This window comes from Amphibalanus amphitrite, unplaced genomic scaffold (genome assembly GCF_019059575.1).
Source record: "Amphibalanus amphitrite isolate SeventyFive unplaced genomic scaffold, NRLGWU_Aamphi_draft 001440F_arrow, whole genome shotgun sequence".
In the NCBI taxonomy this organism is placed as follows: Eukaryota; Metazoa; Arthropoda; class Thecostraca; order Balanomorpha; family Balanidae; genus Amphibalanus; species Amphibalanus amphitrite.
In genome coordinates this window covers 1-23088 of record NW_024882933.1, presented here as the reverse complement: position 1 = coordinate 23088, position 23088 = coordinate 1, and the positions used below count along the sequence as shown (strand labels likewise).

The 23088-nt window shown below is 54.7% G+C and overlaps 3 protein-coding genes across 3 annotated transcripts; 2 read left to right on the top strand and 1 right to left on the bottom strand.

Annotated features, from left to right (window-relative positions):
• The first annotated feature begins 516 nt into the window (after positions 1 to 516).
• Positions 517 to 8838, top strand: LOC122373064 (mucin-2-like). The gene is made up of 3 exons (XM_043350806.1): positions 517 to 1216; positions 6583 to 6804; positions 7656 to 8838. Exons 1-3 carry the CDS (start codon positions 959 to 961, stop codon positions 8664 to 8666), a joined length of 1491 nt encoding a protein of 496 aa, XP_043206741.1. The 5' UTR covers positions 517 to 958; the 3' UTR covers positions 8667 to 8838.
• Positions 3596 to 5578, top strand: LOC122373063 (mucin-5AC-like). Its single transcript, XM_043350805.1, has 2 exons — positions 3596 to 4126; positions 4455 to 5578. The coding sequence occupies exons 1-2, from the start codon at positions 3641 to 3643 to the stop codon at positions 5502 to 5504; spliced, it is 1536 nt and encodes a 511-aa protein (XP_043206740.1). The 5' UTR covers positions 3596 to 3640; the 3' UTR covers positions 5505 to 5578.
• Positions 8839 to 8966: 128 nt separating the features above from the next.
• LOC122373077 lies at positions 8967 to 19244 on the bottom strand. Its single transcript, XM_043350826.1, has 17 exons — positions 19066 to 19244; positions 18672 to 18859; positions 18390 to 18512; positions 18022 to 18115; positions 17109 to 17646; positions 16409 to 16607; positions 15885 to 15990; positions 15177 to 15319; positions 14751 to 14891; positions 14249 to 14431; positions 13420 to 13956; positions 12905 to 13025; positions 12045 to 12555; positions 11615 to 11767; positions 11128 to 11256; positions 10659 to 10838; positions 8967 to 10006 (listed from the first exon to the last, which is right to left on the bottom strand). Exons 2-17 carry the CDS (start codon positions 18810 to 18812, stop codon positions 9163 to 9165), a joined length of 4143 nt encoding a protein of 1380 aa, XP_043206761.1. The 5' UTR covers positions 18813 to 18859; positions 19066 to 19244; the 3' UTR covers positions 8967 to 9162.
• Between the last annotated feature and the right edge of the window lie 3844 nt (positions 19245 to 23088).

Genomic DNA, 23088 nt, shown 5'->3' with positions numbered 1-23088 from the left:
GACTTGGTGTCGTTTGCAGACATCTTCACTGTGTTGGAGACCTGGGCTGGCAAATCATTCGCACACACTGTACTGTAAAGAGTGAGGGACCGAGTATGGTACCCTGTGGTATGCCGCGTTTTACTGGAGGCCAGGCCGATGCACTGCTGGACACTCACCATATGCTGGCGCTCTGTTAGGAAGGCCTGAATCTTAGGTTTAGGAGTCGACCCGACACATCATAGGTCGAGTTCAGCCTGCCTAGAAGCACATTGTGTGGCACTGAGTCAAAAGCGCCAAATATTTCGGCAAAGTCTAGGGTATGTTACACCAACAGGCGAAAGGTATGTAACGCACAGGCATCGCGCCTCTTCGAGGGCGAAAGTCCGACTCTCAGTCACACCCAGAAGGTCTGAAGTTCATATTTTTTGTCTTTCTGGAAACCCCACGTTTCGCCTGTAAAAACCTTGAGCAGTTTTATATATTTCAGGTCGTGGGCGCCTAAAACTTATCTATCTGGTTTTTGCAATCTGCATGCCACACCGGATAAACGTATCAAACCACTTATAGTTGAGCTCTAGCAAGTAAACAAAGTGTTGAGGGCGTGGCAGCGTGGTTATCGAACCCTCCAGTGATTGGTTGGAGTTTGTGAATGACATTATCTCTCCCGGCATTCAGTTTGGCTGACTCACGGTAGCTCGACTTTAAGTTGTTACAAGCTGTTATCTCGCACTATCTCTTGCATTAAAACCCTCTGTGTGCTCCTCGTGGCGTGATAGGTGGACATTGCACCACTCCTTTGTACTTCTGAACAGGAATTTGATCCCCCATCACCCCTGCGGACCCGAGTGCCCCGTCCGATCGGCGCTATTTGCCCGGTGAGCTGCGGGCGCTCGGCCACTTCGGGCTGGTCCCTCCTAGCGTCAACTTGTGTCCGCGTCTCGGAGTCCCGACCCCGACTCCGACTCCGACTCCGACCATGGCTCGTCTGACTCTGACTTTCCTCAGTCTGGTTTTCTTCACATCCGTTCTCGCCGATTACTGTGAAGATTTCGAGTCCGGTACCACCGGTGCTTTCTGGACAGGAAACCCTCTGGACGAATCTGGCAGCTGGGATGTTCTTCTCGCCTCAGACCTTCGTCAGAGGGTTCCCGACCTTCCAGCGGAGCCCTCCGGGTCCTACTTGGCCTACATCTCGCCGAAGAACTCGTCCAACTCCTACATCCACGGCCGTCTGGTGACGACCGCGGCGCTCCCCTACCCGGCCGGCTCCTCCATCTCGCTCCGCTACTGGATCCGATCCCAGTACGTGTCCTCGGCCGCGCTGGACGTGCGATTTGTGGTGGGCACCGCCGAGCAGCCGACGCCGTTCCTGGACCTGAGCGACCAGAGCGGGCCGACCAACGACCAGTGGCGCACGGTGACGGCCGAGATACCCGCCTCCAGCCAGCCCGTCAAGGTCAGAAGCGAGAGTAGGGGCTTACGTACTTCAGCTTTTGTTAACGCTTTTTAAAGTGTCAATTAAAAATTTGGAGAACATCTTTTTTAGCAATGGTTACTTCATTTTGTACTTTAGAAAAGTGCTTTCCCACTCGTAGGAGTATGTATGCCTACCTATACGGCCTTGCTTGTAGGGAGAAGCATATTGTCAAAGGAGTCATTCGTTATAATGCATATAACCTAACCTAACCTAACCTAACCTAATGGGATTTTCAATAGAAAATCACAATTCTAAAGAATAGTGATTGTTCTTAATTGAAAAGTCTCAACCTTCGGAGACCTAGAGTATTCTGCCAGCCTTTCTGTCGCCACGTAAGACATTTTATGCTTCATGCCGCACGTGCCTTCTCTAACCGTGCCCTCTCTGCTCCGCAGCTGTCCATTTTCGGCGGTCGCGGTCTGGACCAATTGGACCAGGTGGCCATCGATGACATCACGGTCCATGGTCCGGACGGTCTGGACCATCCGTGCGGCCTCGTGCCGGTCTCTACTACAACTACCGAAAAACCTACCACAACTACTCCGGAACCCACTACAACTACACTTCAAACTACTACAACTACCCCGAAACCTACCACAACTACCCCGGAACCTACCACAACTACCCCGGAACCTACCACAACTACCCCGGAACCTACCACAACTACCCCGGAACCTACCACAACTACCACTGAACCTACTACAACTACCCCTGAGCCTACTACAACCACCCCGGAACCTACTACAACTACTCCTGAACCTACCACGACTACCACTGAACCTACTACAACTACCCCTGAGCCTACTACAACCACTCCGGAACCTACTACAACTACCCCTGAGCCTACCACAACTACCCCGGAACCTACTACAACTACCCCTGAGCCTACCACAACTACCCCTGAGCCTACCACAACTACCCCTGAACCTACTACAACTACCCCTGCCCCCACTACCCTTGCGCCCACTACCCCTGCGCCCACTACCCCTGCCCCTACCAGCTCCCCCACGCCCGCCCCGAGCTGGCAGTGCGTCTGCTCCCTGGGTACCCACGACCATTCCTCCGATCACGTGTTCACTCTGGTCTCTCTGCGACCATTCCCGTCGTATGGCTGCGACCACCAGGCGGAGCATCTCTGCGAGGAGGAGTGCCGCACCTCGCGGGACATCTTCGAGGCGGCCGGCGACTGGGAGTCGCTGGTGAACGGGAGCCGGCTGGGCGACCTGGCCTGCGCCGCCTGGGGCCGCGACGAGACGCACGGCCTGGTCACCGGCATGTACGACAAACTGTGCGACAGAGACCGCAAACACGTGGGCAATTTCGAGCCGCACCTCTGCTGCAAGGATGGGGCGTACGTGGCGTGTAAATTGAGCATGGCGAGGAACCGGCTGGTCAGAAACCGACCCTGAACGGCGGACGGTGTCTGGTGAGGTGTATCTGGATATGTAGATGCTGGTCATCAATACAGATACTTCTCGATATACCCGGGTTTGGTGTATGGATAGAGGTCTTTTTTTGACTCGATGAACTTAAATCCCGTTCCCGTGGTCGGATGACGACTGGTGTCGTAAGATGGCATTTTGGTGCATGGAAAACGGAATAAATGAATGGCTAGCATTGTCGATTGGGACATATGTTGCGTAGCAGGCAGTTTCTATTTTGGGCAGTAAAGGATGGGTAAAGAAAAATTAGATGAACCCAAGTGGCCGATGCTTGATATTTTGGCACTAGAAATAACACTGTATGAATGCTGAAAACAGATAATCATCACCCTACCATAAAGCAGCAAAATGTCTTCCTGGCATGTTGTCATGCGGACGTGGTGTCATTAGTACCTAAGTCAGAAGCTGGCCAGTTTTCTGAGAAGGCTCCTGACGTCAGACTCATCAAACACTTCATCTGCCTCTCGTGTGCCGAGTTTTTCTCAATGCATGCCGCCACTTTAAACGGACGGATGCGTGCGCCGCTGTGTGTATTTAGCGCCGATAAGGCTGTCCATTGGCGCCGATAAGCCTGCCATTTTTCGGCGCATGCCTTTGTCTGCCCGTGGTGCCACGATGGGCCGACCTCGCCCTCCCTCGAGTGTCCTCCGGGGGGCCGGAGGGGCTCGGTCCGTCCCGCGGGGCGCGGCACTCCTCCCCGGGGTCCTCTGCCGTCCGGAGCTCCCCGCGCGACTCCGCCATGACTCGCCTGACTCTGACTCTGACTCTGCTGGCGGTGGCTGCCGCGCTGGCCGCCGCCGACTACTGCGAGGATTTCGAGTCGGGCGACTCTGGCCAGTTGTGGTCGGGTAACCCGCTGGACCAGGCCGGTACCTGGGAGGTGCGGCTGGCCTCGGAGCTGCGCCGGCAGGTGCCCGACCTGCCGGCCGAGCCCAGCGGCCGCTACCTGGCCTGGGTGGCGCCGCTCAACTTCTCCTCTACAGAGTACGTCCACGGCCGGCTGGTGACGACCGCGGCGCTCCCCTACCCGGCCGGCTCCTTCATCTCGTTCCGCTACTGGATCCGATCCCAGTACGTGTCCTCGGCCGCGCTGGACGTGCGATTTGTGGTGGGCACCGCCGAGCAGCCGACGCCGTTCCTGGACCTGAGCGACCAGAGCGGGCCGACCAACGACCAGTGGCGCACGGTGACGGCCCAGATCCCCGCCTCCAGCCAGCCCGTCAAGGTGAGATCATAGAAACGAGATTAGGGGCTTACGTGCTTCAGATTTTGTTAACGCTTTTTAAAGTGTCAATTGAGATTTGGAGAACATCTTTTTTACAATGGTGACTTCATTTTTGACTTAAAAAGTGCTTTCCCACTCGTAGGAGTATGTATGCCTACCTATACGGCCTTGTTGTAGGGAGAAGCATATTGTCAAAGGAGTCATTCGTTATAATGCATCTAACCTAACCTAACCTAGAGTATTCTGCCAGCCTTTCTGTCGCCACGTAAGACATTTTATGCTTGATGCCGCACGTGCCTTCTCTAACCGTGCCCTCTCTGCCCCGCAGCTGTCCATTTTCGGCGGTCGCGGTCTGGACCAATTGGACCAGGTGGCCATCGATGACATCACGGTCCATGGTCCGGACGGTCTGGACCATCCGTGCGGCCTCGTACCGGTCTCCACGACAACTACCGAAAAACCTACCACAACTACTCCGGAACCCACTACAACTACACTTCAAACTACTACAACTACCCCGAAACCTACCACAACTACCCCGGAACCTACCACAACTACCCCGGAACCTACCACGACTACTCCGGAACCTACTACAACTACCCCTGAAGCTACCACAACTACCCCTGAACCTACTACAACCACCCCGGAACCTACAACTACTCCTGAGCCCACTACAACTACCCCGGAACCTACTACAACTACGCCTAAGCCTACCACAACTACCCCTGAACCTACTACAACTACCTCGGAACCTACAACTACTCCTGAGCCTACTACAACTACCACGGAACCTACTACAACTACGCCTAAGCCTACCAGAACTACCCCTGAGCCTACTACAACCACTCCGGAACCTACTACAACTACCCCTGAGCCTACCACAACTACCCCTGAACCTACTACAACTACCCCTGCGCCCACTACCCCTGCCCCCACCACCCCTGCCCCCACCACCCCTGCGCCCACCAGCTCCCCCACGCCCGCCCCGAGTTGGCAGTGCGTCTGCTCCCTGGGTACCCACGACCATTCCTCCGATCACGTGTTCACGCTGGTCTCTCTGCGGCCGTTCCCGTCGTACGGCTGCGACCACGAGGCGGAGCATCTCTGCGAGGAGGAGTGCCGCACCTCGCGGGACATCTTCGAGGCGGCCGGCGACTGGGAGTCCCTGGTGAACGGTAGCCGGCTGGGTGACCTGGCCTGCGCCGCCTGGGGCCGCGACGAGATGCACGGCCTGGTCACCGGCATGTACGACAAACTGTGCGACAGAGACCGCAAACACGTGGGCAATTTTGAGCCGCACCTCTGCTGCAAGGATGGGGCGTACGTGGCGTGTAAATTGAGCATGGCGAGGAACCGGCTGGTCAGAAACCGACCCTGAACGGCGGACGGTGTCTGGTGAGGTGTATCTGGATATGTAGATGCTGGTCATCAATACAGATACTTCTCGATATACCCGGGTTTGGTGTATGGATGGAGGTGTTTATTTGACTCGATGAACTTAAATCCCGTTCCCGTGGTCGGATGACGACTGGTGTCATAGGATGGCATATTGGTGAATGGATATCGGAATATATGAATGGCTAGCATTGTCGATTGCGACATGTTGCGTAGCAGGCAGTTTCTATTTTGGACAGTAAAGGATGTAAAATGAGATGAACCCAAGTAGCTGACGGTTGATGTTTTGACACTAGAAACACCACTGTATGAATGATAGAAAAAGGTTATCACCGCCCCACCATAAAGCAGCGAAATGCGGTGCCGGTCTTCACTCTTCAGTATTGGAACGTTCTGCAGCTATGCATTGATGATAAAGGTACATGCCTAAGCCTTTCAGTTCTAGCATGTTGTCATGCGGACGTGGTGTCATTAGTACCTAAGTCGGAAGCTGGCCAGTTTTCTGAGAAGGCTTCTGACGTCAGAAACCCATCAAACACTTCATCTGCCTCTCGTGTGCCGAGTTTTTTCTCACTACATGCCGCCACTTTAAACGGACAGATGCGTGCGCCGCTGTGTGTGTTTAGCGCCGATAAGGCTGTCCATTGGCGCATGCCTTTGTCTGCCCGTGGTGCCACGATGGGCCGACCTCGCCCGCTCTCGAGTGTCCTCCGGGGGGCCAGAGGGGGCTCGGTCCGTCCCGCGGGGCGCGGCACTCCTCCCCGGGGTCCTCTGCCGTCCGGAGCTCCCCGCGCGACTCCGCCATGACTCGTCTGACTCTGACTCTGCTGACGGTGTCTGCCACGCTGGCCGCCGCCGACTACTGCGAGGATTTCGAGTCGGGCGACTCTGGCCAGTTGTGGTCGGGTAACCCGCTGGACCAGGCCGGTACCTGGGAGGTGCGGCTGGCCTCGGAGCTGCGCCGGCAGGTGCCCGACCTGCCGGCCGAGCCCAGCGGCCGCTACCTGGCCTGGGTGGCGCCGCTCAACTTCTCCTCCACAGAGTACGTCCACGGCCGGCTGGTGACGACCGCGGCGCTCCCCTACCCGGCCGGCTCCTCCATCTCGCTCCGCTACTGGATCCGATCCCAGTACGTGTCCTCGGCCGCGCTGGACGTGCGATTTGTGGTGGGCACCGCCGAGCAGCCGACGCCGTTCCTGGACCTGAGCGACCAGAGCGGGCCGACCAACGACCAGTGGCGCACGGTGACGGCCCAGATCCCCGCCTCCAGCCAGCCCGTCAAGGTGAGACGTCCCCGCCCCCAACCGGGTGGGGCCATCCCCGCCTCTAGACGGTCCCCGCCTATATTGATATAGCTAGGTGAGCCGTCCCCGCCTCCTGTCGGTTGGCCCTCCCCCGCCTCCAGCCAACTGAGCCGTCCACGTCTCTGTCCAGTCCGTCAGGATCTTTTCTGCGCGCTTTTCAGGGTGGGGTCTTTTCGGACCCGATCTTATCGAAACTCCTACCACCAGTCTTTCAGACCTTCCGACCTAGGCTGTTAATGCATTTGCACTTTGCAATTGCAGCCACCGATTGCTTCAGTAGCGTTTGAAACACACGCAGGAAATGTCTTGCGTTGTGAAACAGGTCTAGCCTGATAAGCGTTTTAAATTCTATGTCAGGATTACTCTACAGATTTGATAGGCGTATGGCACGCTCTAACAAAAGCATTATCGACAGAAGTTGCAGTTAAGGTCGAGATGGCTGTGAGTTGTGACGTTTTCGCCGCCCCCCCCCCCCCCCCTCACCTCGCCTCACTAGAGTCCGTCCCGAGCCGTCCGTACCTTATCCTGTCTCCATGTATCGACACGGATCGACCCCCCCCCCCCCGCCAACTCGAGTGGTGCCTGTGATACTGCTTCGGGCCATCGATATCTGGGAGGTTTGTGTATTCTGTGTCATGAAAATGATCGAGAAATGTCTGATTCACCGAGGCTTGTGGACGCTGTTCTGTTATGGTGCTTGTACTTGACGGCACAGGCCTTAGGACTGTTCACCCTCTGGGTGCCAAGCCAACATGATGTTCTGTTTTCTCTTTTCTGTGGGACGAGTTTTCCCTGTTACCTTCTCTAACCGTGCCCTCTCTGCCCCGCAGCTGTCAATTTTTGGCGGTCGCGGTCTGGACCAATTGGACCAGGTGGCCATCGATGACATCACGGTCCATGGTCCGGACGGTCTGGACCATCCGTGCGGCCTCGTACCGGTCTCCACTACAACTCCCCAGGAACCTACCACAACTACTCCGGAACCCACTACAACTACACTTCAAACTACTACAACTACCCCGAAACCTACCACAACTACCCCGGAACCTACCACAACTACTCCGGAACCTACTACAACTACCCCTGAACCTACTACAACTACCCCGGAACCTACCACAACTACCCCTGAACCTACCACAACTACCCCGGAACCTACCACAACTACTCCGGAACCTACTACAACTACCCCTGAACCTACCACAACTACCCCGGAACCTACTACAACTACCCCTGAACCTACGACTACATCTGAACCCACTACAGCTGCACCTGAGCCTACTACAACTACCTGGGAACCTACGACAACACCTAAACCTACTACAACTACCCCTGAACCTACTACAACTACCCCTGAACCTACCACAACCACCCCTGAAGCTACCACCACTCCAGCGCCCCCTACCACCCCGGCGCCCACCACGCCGTCGCCAGCCCCGCCCACCCACGACCCGGCCTTCGGCTGCGTCTGCTCCCTGGGCACCCACGACCATTCCTCCGACCACGTGTTCACGCTGGTCGAGCTGCCGCCGCTGCCGGCGTTCGGCTGCGACCACGAGGCGGAGCATCTCTGCGAGGAGGAGTGCCACACCAGCCGAGATGTGCTGGAGGCGGCCGGCGCGTGGGACGCCCAGCTGGACGGCGCACGGCTCGGCGACCTGGCCTGCGCCGCCTGGGGACAGGATGTCACCGACGGACTGGTCACCGCAATGTACCAGCACGTGTGTGACCTGGCCGAGAAGCACACGGTTAGTTTTGAGCCGCACCTCTGCTGCGCCGGCGGAGTGTATGTGGAGTGCCGCTGGGGTATGGCCAGGAACCGGCTGGCGCGCCTCCGGCCCTGAGAGAGGGAGTTTTCCTGTGGGAGGGACGAGTTGTGTAGTGATGGTGGGTCTGAGGGATGAGGTTAATCGACTCTAGTCGTTTTGCTGAGCGGTAAAATCATTAAGTTGGTTAGTGTTTGAGGCTGCAGTGAAAACGTATCTCAGATTATGATAATAAAGTATTTACACAGATGCACATTGCGTTTGATCTATGACCCCGTCGGGAAAGCTGCTTTCCTGTCTGTAGGAATGAACTAAAACGCGAATCCTTCATCCGTGACATGCTCGCGAAATTTCAATCCCCAGACCACTAAAAACCGGTGATACTGACCAATTTATTGCACCAGTTTCGTTGTCATTGTTTCGTTTCGGGAGATCGTTTCGTAGTGGTCGGGTTTTATCACAGTTTTAACGTGACTAGACTAGCTAGCAGTACATCAGCAATCAGTCGTTTCAGATCGGGGACAAGACGGAACAGGGACCATTTCCAGCGACCAGCGGCCGAGAATCAGTCGACCTAACTGTCGCCTCCTTCGGTCGGTGCCGGAGCTTCATCTGGCTTCTGTTCAGCTGCGGCACTGGTTTCAGTCTCCGCGGGCGCCGCCTCAGGCTCCGCAGGCGCCGCCTCTGTTTCCGCAGGCGCCGCCTCGGCAGTCTCCGCTGGCGCCGCCTCGGCGGTCTCTGCCGCCGGCTCAGTCCCGCCCTCTGCTGAGGGCGCCTCCTGACCTGTTGTCTCCTGACCTCCTCCTGTCTCCTCAGCAGGAGCGGCGTCTCCTGTCTCCGTCTCGCCCTCTGGAGCTGGCGTCTCCTGCGGCGCGGCGGGCTCTCCCTCAGCCTCGGCGGCCGGCGCCGGAGACTCGGCGGCGGCCGCCCCCTCCGCCGCCGGAGCCGGAGTCTCCTCCGGGGCGTCCTGAGCCGGAGCCGGCTCCTCTGCCGCCGCCCCCTCAGGCTCCGGCTTGGGCTCCGCGGCTCCCTCCGCCGCCGCCGGCTCCGGCTCCGGCTCCGTTTTCGGCTCCTCCACCGGCTCCGGTTTCACCTCCTCAACAGTCTCGGTCTTCACCTCCGCTCCCTCCGTCTTCTCCACTGGACCTGCCGCTGGTTCCGCCGCCTCCACCGGCGCCGGGGCAGCCTCCCCTCCCTCTGCCCTCCCCTCTGCGGGCGGCTCGAACGGCACGGGGAACTCTGGCGCCGACTTGGTGCCCAGTCCGGACCCGCTGCGCTTCTGGCGCAGTCCGCTGCCGGTCGAGCGTACCTGGCGCGGCCCAGAGCCGGCCGAGGACGGTGGCAGGCCGGTCCGGGAGCCGGGCCGGCGCGGGCCGCCGGCAGCTGCCCCAGCGCGCTGCGTGCCGCTCGACGCCGTCCTGGGGAGAGAGCAGGGGAGTGAGGGGAGAGCTGGGGGAGGAGAGGGATGCACTTTAACAAACAGATGGATTGTTGATCAATTCGATCAATCTTTATATTTTTAGCGTTATGACTTAAGTGTTTGACGGGAAAATGGATGCTCATTGTGTTACAGCCGCGAGTATGTTTTAAAGTCTTTGATAAAAACTTCCTATCAGAGACCACGGATATAAGGCAGGAGCGATCTGCGGTCACGCGAAACTTCTATTGTGATAAGTGAGCGTGTACGCGATCAAACAATGCTATCGCGCGACGATATCGGGTGGTAACTTGACTGATCAAACTCGTGACAAGATGCCAAGCCGATTCATTGTGGTTGAACCAAGATACTCAACAACAGATTTAAGCATTATGTCAAATCCTGATGCATAGACCTCAGTGCTTACCTCGGTAGGCAGGGTTTATGCCTGATGGAACAATGCAAAATAAAGACCCAGCCTGCAGCCCTCTTCCTTTGCTCTTACCACCTCACCTGTGCCTGGCTTCACATAGTGGAGATTCCCCTCCTCCCTTTCTCTCTCCCTCTCTCTCTCTCTCCCTCCCCCTCTCTCTCTCTCTCTCTCTCTCTCTCTCTCTCTCTCTCTCTCTCTCTCTCTCTCTCCCTCCCCTTACCTGGTCACGCGCTCCTGGCTGCCCCTGCCCGAGGCCGGCTGTCCGGCCATGGCCGCCCCGAACGGCAGCAGAGGAGCCCCCAGGCCGATGCGCCGCTGGCGGGTGTCCACGCAGTTGATTTTGGTGTGTGAACCGCCACAGAACCGCGTGGCCACGCACGTGCACCGGCCGTGCGGCGCCCTGAGGGCGAGGGGGGGGGGGCGTGACGACATACTGGTCAACTGTTTGGTCAGAGCCTCCGTGTGATCCGTATTCGCCTGTAGTGTGCGTAAGTTCATCGTAATGAGCATCGTTTCCTTTTTTTGTACCGCATCTTTTCTGGAATTTCATTAACTATATTTATGATTCAGTAATGGTACTCAAAGGTCCATCGTGCGCGAATATTCCAACTCAACGCGTCGTAATTTTATCGCTCGGTATATCCTCGCGCGCTGCGTGTGTTTGTTTTGGACTGACACTGGCCGCTCACCTGTTCATGTAGAGCGGACAGTTGGGGTGGTGCGGAATCCCACGGTGGGTCATGGCCTCAATCTCGTTCTTGATGTGGTTTCGGAACACCCCCTGGTGACCGGTCATGTCCTTGTAGGGCTCACAGCGCCTGGGGGCGGACAGTGCAGGTCACAGGTCAGATCAGAGGTCAGAGTGAAGATCAGGAGTTAGACAAAATGGAAGTAGAACACTGCGTTTAAAATATTTTGTATCTACCTTCAATGTGCGTGCGGTTGTGTACGGCTTGAGCCAGAATCGCATTCCTTTATCACGTCACTTGGCGAGTGTTCCTCCCTCATGGCAGGCTGCTCTCGAATCTCTCCTTAGACATGGACCTCCTTGGACCTTGGCCAGAATCATGGCCGGCATTTCTTTATCACGTCACTCGTAAAGTGTTCCTCATCACGCTGCTCTCGTATCTATCCTTGGACCTGCCCCCCCCCCCCCCGTCTGACCGTCCCGCTCACATCTGCTGCTGTCGGCGGATGTTCCCCAGCCGGTAGGTGACCTGGTGCCGGTCACCTACACTCGGTGGGAAGGCCTCCAGCAGCGGTACATTAGGCGCCGACGTCAGGCCAGTGATCTTCCGCGGGTCGTCACAGGACAGACAGTTCAGGTTCCTGGAACACAGCGAGGCGCTCAAAAATCGGCGTCGGAAACGATATACTGCGCTGCATGGACAAGAGTAATTCGTCAATCGAATAAATCGGCAAAGGTAATGAAGATTCGGTAATTGGTGGCTCATAGTACATGGATCCGCCTTCGATACACATACCATACACATACCTATAACATAATCCAATGGACGACTTCTTACTTGCAGCTTCCTAACGCGTTGTTTTAGCCTTGTCAATCCACCTCCCCCTCTCCCTCTCTACCTCCCTCCCCCCCACTCACCGAACCAGTTTCCTCCTTGTCGTGCACGCGTCGGGGCTCTCGTCCTCGGCAATCAGCCGGTTCAGCTTGGTCATGATGTTCTTCAGTCGCGTGTTGATGTACCGGCGCAGCGGCGCTAGCTCGATTCTGTCCAGCTTGCGGTGCAGATCGGCGTTAATCTCGTCCACGGCGCGCGACCAGTCCACTTCCTGTGAGCCCATCTTCTCCAGCATGGTGCCCAGGCCCTCGCTGAGCTCCTGGCACGCCTGCTCAAACTGCCAGCTGGACACCTTCTTCTCGACGCTCGAGCGGTCGGCCTTTGTCTCGATGAGCTCGTCCAGGGTGGCCCGGTCCACCTTGCACTCCTTGAGCTCCTCCAGGGCGCGGATCAGCATCGACAGCTCGTCGTCGATCTGGCCGCGGTCGGAGACGATCTTCTTGGAGACGTTACTGAGCGCTTCCACGTCCATTTGAAGGGTCTGGATCTTGGCGTAGGCGTCGTGCAGCGCCTGCGAGTCCTCACGGGACATGCCTGCGAAACATGTGAGACGCGTTAATTAATTACGTTGTTTGGTGTCGCGTTTTCTAGAAGTTTGTCGAAAATCACACTCGACTCGAGCGTATAAATGGTATACGAACGGCCGTGTACGATCCAGTGGAGGCTGATCCAATGGGTGACAGGGAGTGTGCCCTCAAAGCTGTCCTTAGCCGGAATACAATGCGTGTTTCAAGGCGAGTAAGCTGTTCACGACATACGGATAAGGGACATCAACATACCGTTTAAAAACCTCGGCTTGGAACCCACGAACCATTTTAAAAGTAGGTAGCCATCCATGTTATCAGAAGCAAACACCCAATTCCCCGGCGGCAGACGTAAGTACCTGACTTTTGCGCGGCGGACGTGATTCGTCCCAGCATGCCGGCCAGCTCTCGCTCGACTCGCTCCAGTTTGTCGCGGAACGAGACCACCTGGTCACCCAGACGGTCGCCGAAATCGCGCACCTGTAAACGGGGAAAAGAAACGAAACTGAACAAAGGCGAACCTAGTGAACGAGATGAACAGCTGGGGGTGAACATGAAATTATGCGAACCGGGGTGACAGATTCAAAAGCGACAGATTTGACGATAAACTTGGTGGAATAAAGTGAACGGTCAGTGAAAAGAATCGACTGGGGTAATTATTATACAGCAAGAGGTCACGATTGATGATCTCGATCGGTACTTGACATATCGCCACATATTTTGTTTGATGCGGCAGTCTATATCAATGTATTCATTTTTGCTACACTCATTACCAATGCTAGCAGATGCCAATAATACACTCCCTAACAGTAGATGTAATTCCCTGTCTCCCTCTCCCTCTCTCGAGCTCCCTCCCTCCCTCTCCCCCTCTCACCTGTTCCGACTGCGAGACGAGCGCCTTCTCGAGCTGCTCCATGCGGGCCTTATTGTAGTTGAGCCAGTCGGACAGATGGTTCAGGTCCATCTGAGACGGCTCGCGCAGCGTGGACAGGTTCAGAGACAGATCGTCCGACACCATGTGGCCCATGGAGCCGGCAGAGTCGGCCACGTCCAGCTCACTCCAGCCGTGGCCCATTCCGCCCCTGGCCGCCGCGCCCGCCCTGCCGGCCATTCCGCCGCCGCCGCTGCCCATTCCGCCGCCGCCGCTGCCCATTCCGGCGCCGCCGCCGACCGGCTGGGTGCTGGAGCTGAGTTTGTTCCGCAGGTCCTGGATCTGGGACGCGGACGCCTTGAGCAGTGTCAGCTGCTCCAGTACCTTGTCCGAGAAGCCGTCGCCCATCGACTCCTCCATCTGCACGACGCGCTTCTCGAGGGCGCGGTGCTTGTCCACCAGGCGGCTGAGGTTGGCCAGCAGCTGCTTCACCTTGGACACCTGGGTGCTGTGGTCGGCGGCGGCAGACTCCCGCAGCTCCTGAGGCACCGTCAGCGCGCAGCAGGTGTCAGTGGGGCGGCGGGGCGGGGGGACGTGTTGTGCGACGCCGCTCGGTGATGACACGTTTGATCAGTATGTTAGGCAACACAATCTCGCTAAGGGATTACAATAAATAAGGTGTGCTATGGAGCGCAGTGTTGCTGTTTTGAATACCAGTCTCTCTCCTCCCCTGATATCCCAAATCCCAATGCTCCCACCCTCCCCTCTCCCTCTGCCTCCCCTACTCCGGTCTCCCCCCGTCTCCCCACTGTTCCGACACCTGCTGTCTCGCCTCGGTCTGCTGCTCCTCCACCGAGCTGAGGGCCTGGTCGTTGACCTCGCTGATCTCCTTGACCTCGCCGCGGATGTTTTCCAGCGCGCTCTCCAGCACGTTCCAGGTGACGATGCCGGCGCCGACCCGGCGCAGAGAGTCCGACGAGTCCTCGCCGTCCTCACCCGGCGGCGCGTTAGGGTCCTGGGGGGACGGGAGGGGGCGCGTTAGGATCCTGGGGGACGGGAAGGGGAGACAGGGGGAGGCGCGTTAGGGTCCTGGGGGGGGGGGGCCGGGGGGGGGCGTGTTAGGGTCCTGGGGGACAGGGGAGGTGCGACTGCGTTATCTGGGTGCTGGGGGATGGGAGGGTGTTAGGGTCCTGGGGGTTGGGTAGGGTGGGGAGAGGAAAATCTATCCCCGGTCCGCCCCACACAGTTTATTGGTAAATTCTCGCAGCCTGTGGTGACTCCCAGTCCCCGGCATCCACGCCCACAATTTCTGTCTCTTTCTCTCTCCGTCTTACCTGTCCCATGGAGCTCATCAGTCCCTCGATGACGCTCTTGATCTCGTTGTACTTGGTCTCCATCTCCGCCATCGTCACCGGCTTGTGGCTGTCCGTCTTCGACTTGGACTGCGAGCTCGACTTGTGGTGGCCCATCATATCCTGGAAAACGCGAGCGACGAGTGTCACTGTTGTTGCGGTTCGGTACGTCCACACCGAGTTGAAGGAAAGCGTTTTCTTTCGCATAATTGCATTCCGAAGGTCGGATAAAAAGATCTACTTTTTAATCGACAAGACAATCATTATTCATTGTTCGCCTACAACAGTGTAGATATCTCACAGCCCCTTCCCTATTTTCGCACTCTCAAAGCGTCCCTTGCCCTCCCTCAAACGCTCCCTCGGCTGTATCCTTCCCCTTTCTGCGTCCCCCTTCTCCCCGTCTCTCACCGCCAGCTGTTTGTCCAGCCGGTCCGTGTGTTTGCGGACTTTCTTCAGCTTGGCCATGGCGTTCTCGATAACGTGCGTCAGCTTGTCGATACCCTCCTCATTGGCGTCCACCTTCTTCATCAGCTGCAGCGACTGCCACAGGCCTGGGGAGTGTGTGAACATGCCGTCAGTGAGGCCACAGCGACTGCCACAGACCTGGGAAGCAGATGAACGTGAGGCTGCAGCGACTGCCACAGGCCTGGGGAGTGTGTGAACATGCCGTCAGTGAGGCTGCAGCGACTGCCACAGGCCTGGGGAGTGTTTGGACATGCCGTCAGTCAGGCTGCAGCGACTGCCACAGGCCTGGGGAGTGTTTGGACATGCCGTCAGTCAGGCTGCAGCGACTGCCACAGGCCTGGGGAGCAGATGAACGTGCCGTCAGTTAGGCTGCAGCGACTGCCACAGGCCTGGGGAGTGGCGAGTGTATGGACAGTGGACATGCCGTCAGTGAGGTCACAGCGACTGCTACAGGCCTGGACCCTGTCTGACTTTTCGGTCCCTCTCTGATTCCCGTCTCATCCTTCACGTAACCCCCTGACACCCTGGTCCAGCTAACGTCCGGTCTCCTACGCAACCCCGCGTGACGGCCTCGGTCCTCCTTCGGCCTCTCCGTCACCCCGGTGTCTCTGTGCCCCCCCCCCCCCAACACTCCCCTCCCCGGTGTCTGACCCTGCACGTCCTCCTGGGAACCGGTGATGGCCTTCTGCAGCTCCCGCACTTTGGGCAGCATGTCCGCCAGCTCCAGGGTCTCCATCTTCTGCTGTATGTCGGCCATCTGGCAACAGGAGCAGCGGCGCGGGAGGGGGACGGGAGGTCAGGGTAGGAGGGAATTGGCAGGAATGTGGACGGACGAGGATCGAGACGTAAGGCGAAGCCCGAAACGAAACGAAACGAAGCCCAGATCGAGACTTGGGAGGAGATAATGGATAGGGTTTAGTAGGAGGTGTGGTCACTGGCTAGGATGGGGAATGCAAGGCGAGGAGATCTATTGAGGGAATATTTAAAGCGCAATGAGGAATAGAATACAAGGTATATGAAGGACAAAATGAGGAATGAGGGTCTCCTAAGAATCCGTATACCTTTACACATAAATGGGTCTTGCGTGCATCCTCCCTGTGTTCTCAGCTCTCAGTCGCCCCCTCTCCCCGCCACAGCCCCTCGCTCTCGCTCTCCCCGGCCCCTATCATCAGCACCTTTTTCTCCAGCCGGTCCAGGTTGGTGTAGTCTGAGAGCACGGCCGTGCCCTCTATGTTGGAGCTGATGGAGACGGCCGACTGGCGTCCGGAGCGGCGCAGACGCTCCGAAGCCAGCTCTGAGAGCGTGGCCTTGCGGCTGCCCTGGCGAGCGCGAGACTCCGAGTCCGAGGCGCTCGACAGGCCGCTGGACAGACCGCTGAGAGGATGGGAGGGGAGGGGAGGGAAGAGGTCAGGTCAGGCCGCTGAGGGGGACGGGAGGGGAGGGGAGAGGTCAGAGGTCAGGTCATGACGGGTGTGAGGAGAGGGATAACAGGAAAGACTGATGCGACAATCGCCACACAGACCACCTTAAATGCAAATGTGTATTGCACTATTTCATGGCAAACAAAAGGCAACCCAGATCCGCACTGGCCACGCAACCACCGTCGCCAGCTGGTGGAGCCTGACATTTTTATCCTACCTGCAGCAGAAACGATGATCCACCCTGGTAAATACAGACAGCCACAGTCTCAGCAATTAGCACACACAATATTCCCGATCCCACCTAGCCCAGTTAGTCCCAGCAGTAACACACAGCTGCCCCATTACAATCAGCCTAGAGAGTCCCACTATGAACACATACAGACAGCCCAATACAGTCAGCCCAGAGATCAGTCTCTCCGGCCACTGATGGTGAGTCAGTGACTCGGCCACTCACAGTGAGTCAGAGGAGCTCCGTCGGTCCCTGCTGAGCCGGTGTGACTCGGAGGGCGCTCCGGCTCCCTCGGCCGGCTCTCCCTCTCCCTCGGCCGGCTCGGCGCGTCCCTCCGCGGAGGCCGAGCGGCGCGGCCCGCTGGAGGAGGCGCGCCGAGAGCCCGCCGAGCCGGCCGTCTCCGCCGTCACCTCGCCGTCCTCAGCCAACACGCGCTGACCGGAGAGCGACCGCGAGCGGGCCACGTCCGGGTGGCCGGCAGAGTCCGGCGGGCAGAACGTCTCCCGCACGTCCTCGAACTCGTCCGAGTGCTCGGCGCCGCTGCCGGCGCCGGCCGCGCCGCTGCCGCTCCGACTGCGCCGCGCGCCGCCCGAGGGCGCGGCCGGTGGCGCGGCGCCCGAGCCGGGGGCGCCGGCCGCCGGCCGCTGCTCGTCGCCGGCCGCGGAGTGGGACGGAGCGCGCTCCGAGGAGCCGCGCCGCGAGGATCCGCCGCGGGAGCGGTCCGAGCGGCGCGACTTGTGGCGGCGCCGCTCCTTGGACTCGCCTGTACAGAGCCGAGGGAGGGGCGTCAGCGTGCAGCCGCGGGGGACTACAGACGAATGGCTGCCGGCGTACAGCGGAGCTGAACAGTGCCAGCTGATAGCGGTGGCCGCTGGGAGCCGCGGCATCTGATGGAAGGGGCGATAGTTTGACACGACCGAGAAAAAATAAGCAAATCCTGACTTAATATGTTCAATTAAAAGCCAACTTCATTCAAGGAAAATAATCGTTTAACAATTTATCGGAAAGGATCAAAGGAGCGAACAGCCTACAAACATAAAGGCGACAGTACCCTCCCGTCCATAACTCGGTCGTAGCGGTCTCCCCCCCCCCCGCACTGCATCGTGTTCGCGGCGGTGACCGTGCTGGGTCGGCTCACCTCTCCGCTGAGACTTCTCGCCGTCCGAGGCCCGGGCGCTGCCCGACTGGCGCGCTCGCATGTCCTTCAGTCCCAGCTTCTCCGCATTCTCCATCTGAGAAACGTACGTGGAGGCGGGAAATAAGATACAGTGGAAAGTAGAGAGGGCGAGACGCGTGATATTGAGGGTGTATATATTGTACCAACTACAAACCTGTAATTTATCAATCCAAGAACGACAAAACTAAGCCATTAAACACTCAGTGGTTAATTTGAATCCCTTGCAGTTGTCCCTCAGACAAACTGGCTCCCTTAGTTATGACAAATGGACCTTCCTTCTCTTCTCAGGTTCAGTCCAGTCTGCCTGTCATCATTCTTTTCCTGCTTACAATCTGAGAGAACACATTGTCAGTGTCCTCGTCCAGGATCTCAGCCTTGATGTCGACCAGGTCCAGCCGCTGGACAAGGGCATGCAGCACAGCCCGCAGCAGGTTGAAGTTCACTGCTCCCGGCTGCAAGGGGAATCATGAGGGCTGTCAGATACATAATGTGGAGGCAGGCGCTCACATTGACTAACCTATTGAATTGCATGTTTTACAGCAAATAAATTGCACAGCATAAACATTAATGGAACTTGGCAGTGCTCCTGCAGAGTTACATGTCCACCATACCTCTGGGGTGCAGAGAGCCAGGTCGACCAGCTCGCCCAGCGAGATGATGGTCTTCTTGCCGTCTTCCGCAGCATGCTCTTCGTCAGTCTCAGGTGCGTCAAGTGCCCCAACAGCAGGGGCCTCCTCAGCTACTGCTGCCATCCTGATTGGCTGATGTACTGCACACTTCTAAGTTCTAACTGGTCTCCCTTAAATACAAAAAAGCATGTAACTGAATATAATTCCAATTATTTGATCAACCAAAGTTCATGGGCATTGATCAATCAGACGGCAAGCATTCAGCATTTTTTCTCACTGGAAAATTGTCATGCTGGGTAAAAATTCAAAAAATGGATAAACAAAAGGATAACAGCCTAAAATAAATCATTTACATGTAGGTTAGGTAGGTACACACCTTCAGAAAAAGGGACCTAGCCAGGCAAAATGTTGCTGATAGAACCTACTTCACGGTAATGAGAATGAGATGGAAATTAGTGGGTAAGCTCCAAACAATAATAGTGCAGCTAATATTTGTTTGACATTTACTTCGCATGAGCGACTATAATTAAAAACAATTTATTTTATCCCACCCACTTCTTCCCACTCAGTACCCTTAATTGGCGCATGGTGCGCCAGTATCACATTTTGTAAACAAGCAGTGTCAGTTTCCATGGCAACCGTAGAGGACAATATGTAATATTTGATTGAATGTAAATGAATATTTTGTTTATATTTATTTTAAAATTATTAAACAAATAATATTCGAGTAACTTTCTAAAAGTGAAATTATACGAGGAAAATAAACTTTGACAAAATTATTTTCTGTTCAAGCTATTACAGCACTACGCCATTTCCTACTTCCTTCTTTTTCGACACATTGCGGAGTAACCACGTAAGTTGGGCTGTTCCGTGAATTATTTGTATTTACTGCTTACTGGACTGTTTTTCTTTATTTTACCTTTTTTGCCTTGACTGGTGTTTTCACTTGCCTTGTTTTATTTTCATTTTGACATGCGTAGGAGGCAGGGATAGGCCCCCAAGGCCCAAGTCGGCCGGTCCTAGACATCGACGTCTCATGAGTCATGAGTAGATGTCCATAAAGTTAGCGTCGTATTCGTATTCGGATTCAAATTCGAGTAATGATTTCGCTCAAAATTGGCATACAGATAGCCAATGGCACGCTGAGTTCGAAAATGGTGACCTTTTTTTCCTAGGTCAAACCGTTTGACCTTGAGAGGTCAAAATACTGCGTACCCTGTAGAATCTTTGTTTATGGTCTGATTTGAAAAATTCGACCACCAGTGTGTTCGTCTCATCGAGAAGCAGTAGCACATTCAAAAAAATCCGAGGTCAAGGTCACTTTAAAAATCGCCGTACCCTATAAAATCTTCATTTTTGGAGCTATCGGAAAATTTCGGCCACCACTGTGTTCGTCTCATCGAGAAGCAGTAGCACATTTGAAAAAATCCGAGGTCAATGTCATAGGTCAAGGTCAAGGTCACTTTAAACGTTAATTTTAGTCCCCGTACCCTGTAGAATCTTTGTTTATGGTCCGACTTGAAAATTTCGGCCACCACTGTGTTCGTCTCATCAAGAAGCAGTAGCACATTTGAAAAAATCTGAGGTCAAGGTCATAGGTCAAGGTCAAGGTCACTTTAAACGTTAATTTTAGTCCCCGTACCCTGTAGAATCTTTGTTTATGGTCCGATTTGAAAATTTCGGCCACCACTGTGTTCGTCTCATCGAGAAGCAGTAGCACATTCGAAAAAATCCGAGGTCAAGGTCATAGGTCAAGGTCAAGGTCACTTTAAACGTTAATTTTAGTCCCCGTACCCTGTAGAATCTTTGTTTATGGTCCGATTTGAAAATTTCGGCCACCACTGTGTTCGTCTCATCGAGAAGCAGTAGCACATTCGAAAAAATCCGAGGTCAAGGTCATAGGTCAAGGTCAAGGTCACTTTAAACGTTAATTTTAGTCCCCGTACCCTGTAGAATCTTTGTTTATGGTCTGAATTAAAAATTTCGGCCACCACTGTGTTCGTCTCATCGAGAAGCAGTAGCACATTTGAAAAAATCCGAGGTCAAGGTCATAGGTCAAGGTCAAGGTCACTTTAAACGTTAATTTTAGTCCCCGTACCCTGTAGAATCTTTGTTTATGGTCCGATTTAAAAATTTCGGCCACCACTGTGTTCGTCTCATCGAGAAGCAGTAGCATATTTGAAAAAAATCTGAGGTCAAGGTCATAGGTCAAGGTCAAGGTCACTTTAAACGTTAATTTTAGTCCCCGTACCCTGTAGAATCTTTGTTTATGGTCCGATTTGAAAATTTCGGCCACCACTGTGTTCGTCTCATCGAGAAGCAGTAGCACATTCGAAAAAATCCGAGGTCAAGGTCATAGGTCAAGGTCAAGGTCACTTTAAACGCTAATTTTAATCCCCGTACCCTGTAGAATCTTTGTTTATGGTCCGATTTAAAAATTTCGGCCAGCACTGTGTTCGTCTCATCGAGAAGCAGTAGCACATTTGAAAAAATCCGAGGTCAAGGTCATAGGTCAAGGTCAAGGTCACTTTAAACGTTAATTTTAATCCCCGTACCCTGTAGAATCTTTGTTTATGGTCCGATTTAAAAATTTCGGCCACCACTGTGTTCGTCTCATCGAGAAGCAGTGGCACATTCGAAAAAAAAATCGGAGGTCAAGGTCATAGGTCAAGGTGAAGGTCACTTTAAACGTTAATTTTAGTCCCCGTACCCTGTAGAATCTTTGTTTATGGTCCGATTTGAAAATTTCGGCCACCACTGTGTTCGTCTCATCGAGAAGCAGTAGCACATTTGAAAAAATCCGAGGTCAAGGTCATAGGTCAAGGTCAAGGTCACTTTAAACGTTAGTTTTAGTCCCCGTACCCTGTAGAATCTGTGTTTATGGTCCGATTTGAAAATTTCGGCCACCACTGTGTTCGTCTCATCGAGAAGCAGCAGCACATTCGAAAAAATCCGAGGTCAAGGTCATAGGTCAAGGTCAGGGTCACTTTAAACGTTAATTTTAGTCCCCGTACCCTGTAGAATCTTTGTTTATGGTCCGAGTTAAAAATTTCGGCCACCACTGTGTTCGTCTCATCGAGAAGCAGTAGTACATTCGAAAAAATCCGAGGTCAAGGTCATAGGTCAAGGTCAAGGTCACTTTAAACGTTAATTTTAGTCCCCGTACCCTGTAGAATCTTTGTTTATGGTCCGAGTTAAAAATTTCGGCCACCACTGTGTTCTTCTCATCGAGAAACAGTAGCACATTCGAAAAAATCCGAGGTCAAGGTCATAGGTCAAGGTCAAGGTCACTTTAAAAGTAATTTTAGTCCCCGTACCCTGTAGAATCTTTGTTTATGGTCCGATTTGAAAAGTTCGGCCACCACTGTGTTCGTCTCATCGAGAAGCAGTAGCACGTTCGAAAAAATCCGAGGTCAAGGTCAAGGTCACTTTAAACGTTAATTTTAGTCCCCGTACCCTGTAGAATCTTTGTTTATGGTCCGATGTGAAAATTTCGGCCACCACTGTGTTCGTCTCATCGAGAAGCAGTAGCACATTTGAAAAAATCCGAGGTCAAGGTCATAGGTCAAGGTCAAGGTCACTTTAAACGTTAATTTTAGACCCCGTACCCTGTAGAATCTTTGTTTATGGTCCGATTTGAAAATTTCGGCCACCACTGTGTTCGTCTCATCGAGAAGCAGTAGCACATTCGAAAAAATCCGAGGTCAACGTCATAGGTCAAGGTCAAGGTCACTTTAAACGTTAATTTTAGTCCCCGTACCCTATAAAATCTTCATTTTTGGAGCTATCGGAAAATTTCAGCCACCACTGTGTTCGTCTCATCGAGAAGCAGTAGCACATTCGAAAAAATCCGAGGTCAAGGTCATAGGTCAAGGTCAAGGTCACTTTAAACGTTAAAATTCGGATTCAAATTCGAGTAATGATTTCGCTCAAAATTGGCATACAGATAGCCCATGGCACGCTGAGTTCGAAAATGGTGACCTTTTTTTCCTAGGTCAAACCGTTTGACCTTGAGAGGTCAAAATACTGCGTACCCGTGAAATCTTTGTATGGTCCGATTTGAAAAATTCGACCACCAGTGTGTTCGTCTCATCGAGAAGCAGAAGCACATTGAAAAAAACCGAGGTCAAGGTCATAGGTCAAGGTCAAGGTCACTACAAATCGCCGTACCCTATAAAATCTTCATTTTTGGAGCTATCGGAAAATTTCGGCCACCACTGTGTTCCCTCATTGAGAAGCAGTAGACATTGGAAACAATCCGAGGTCAAGGTCATAGGTCAAGGTCAAGGTCAAGGTCACTTTAACACGTTAATTTTAGTCCCGTACCCTGTAGAATCTTTGTTTATGGTCCGATTTAAAAATTTCGGCCACACTGTGTTGTTCATCGAGAAGCAGTAGC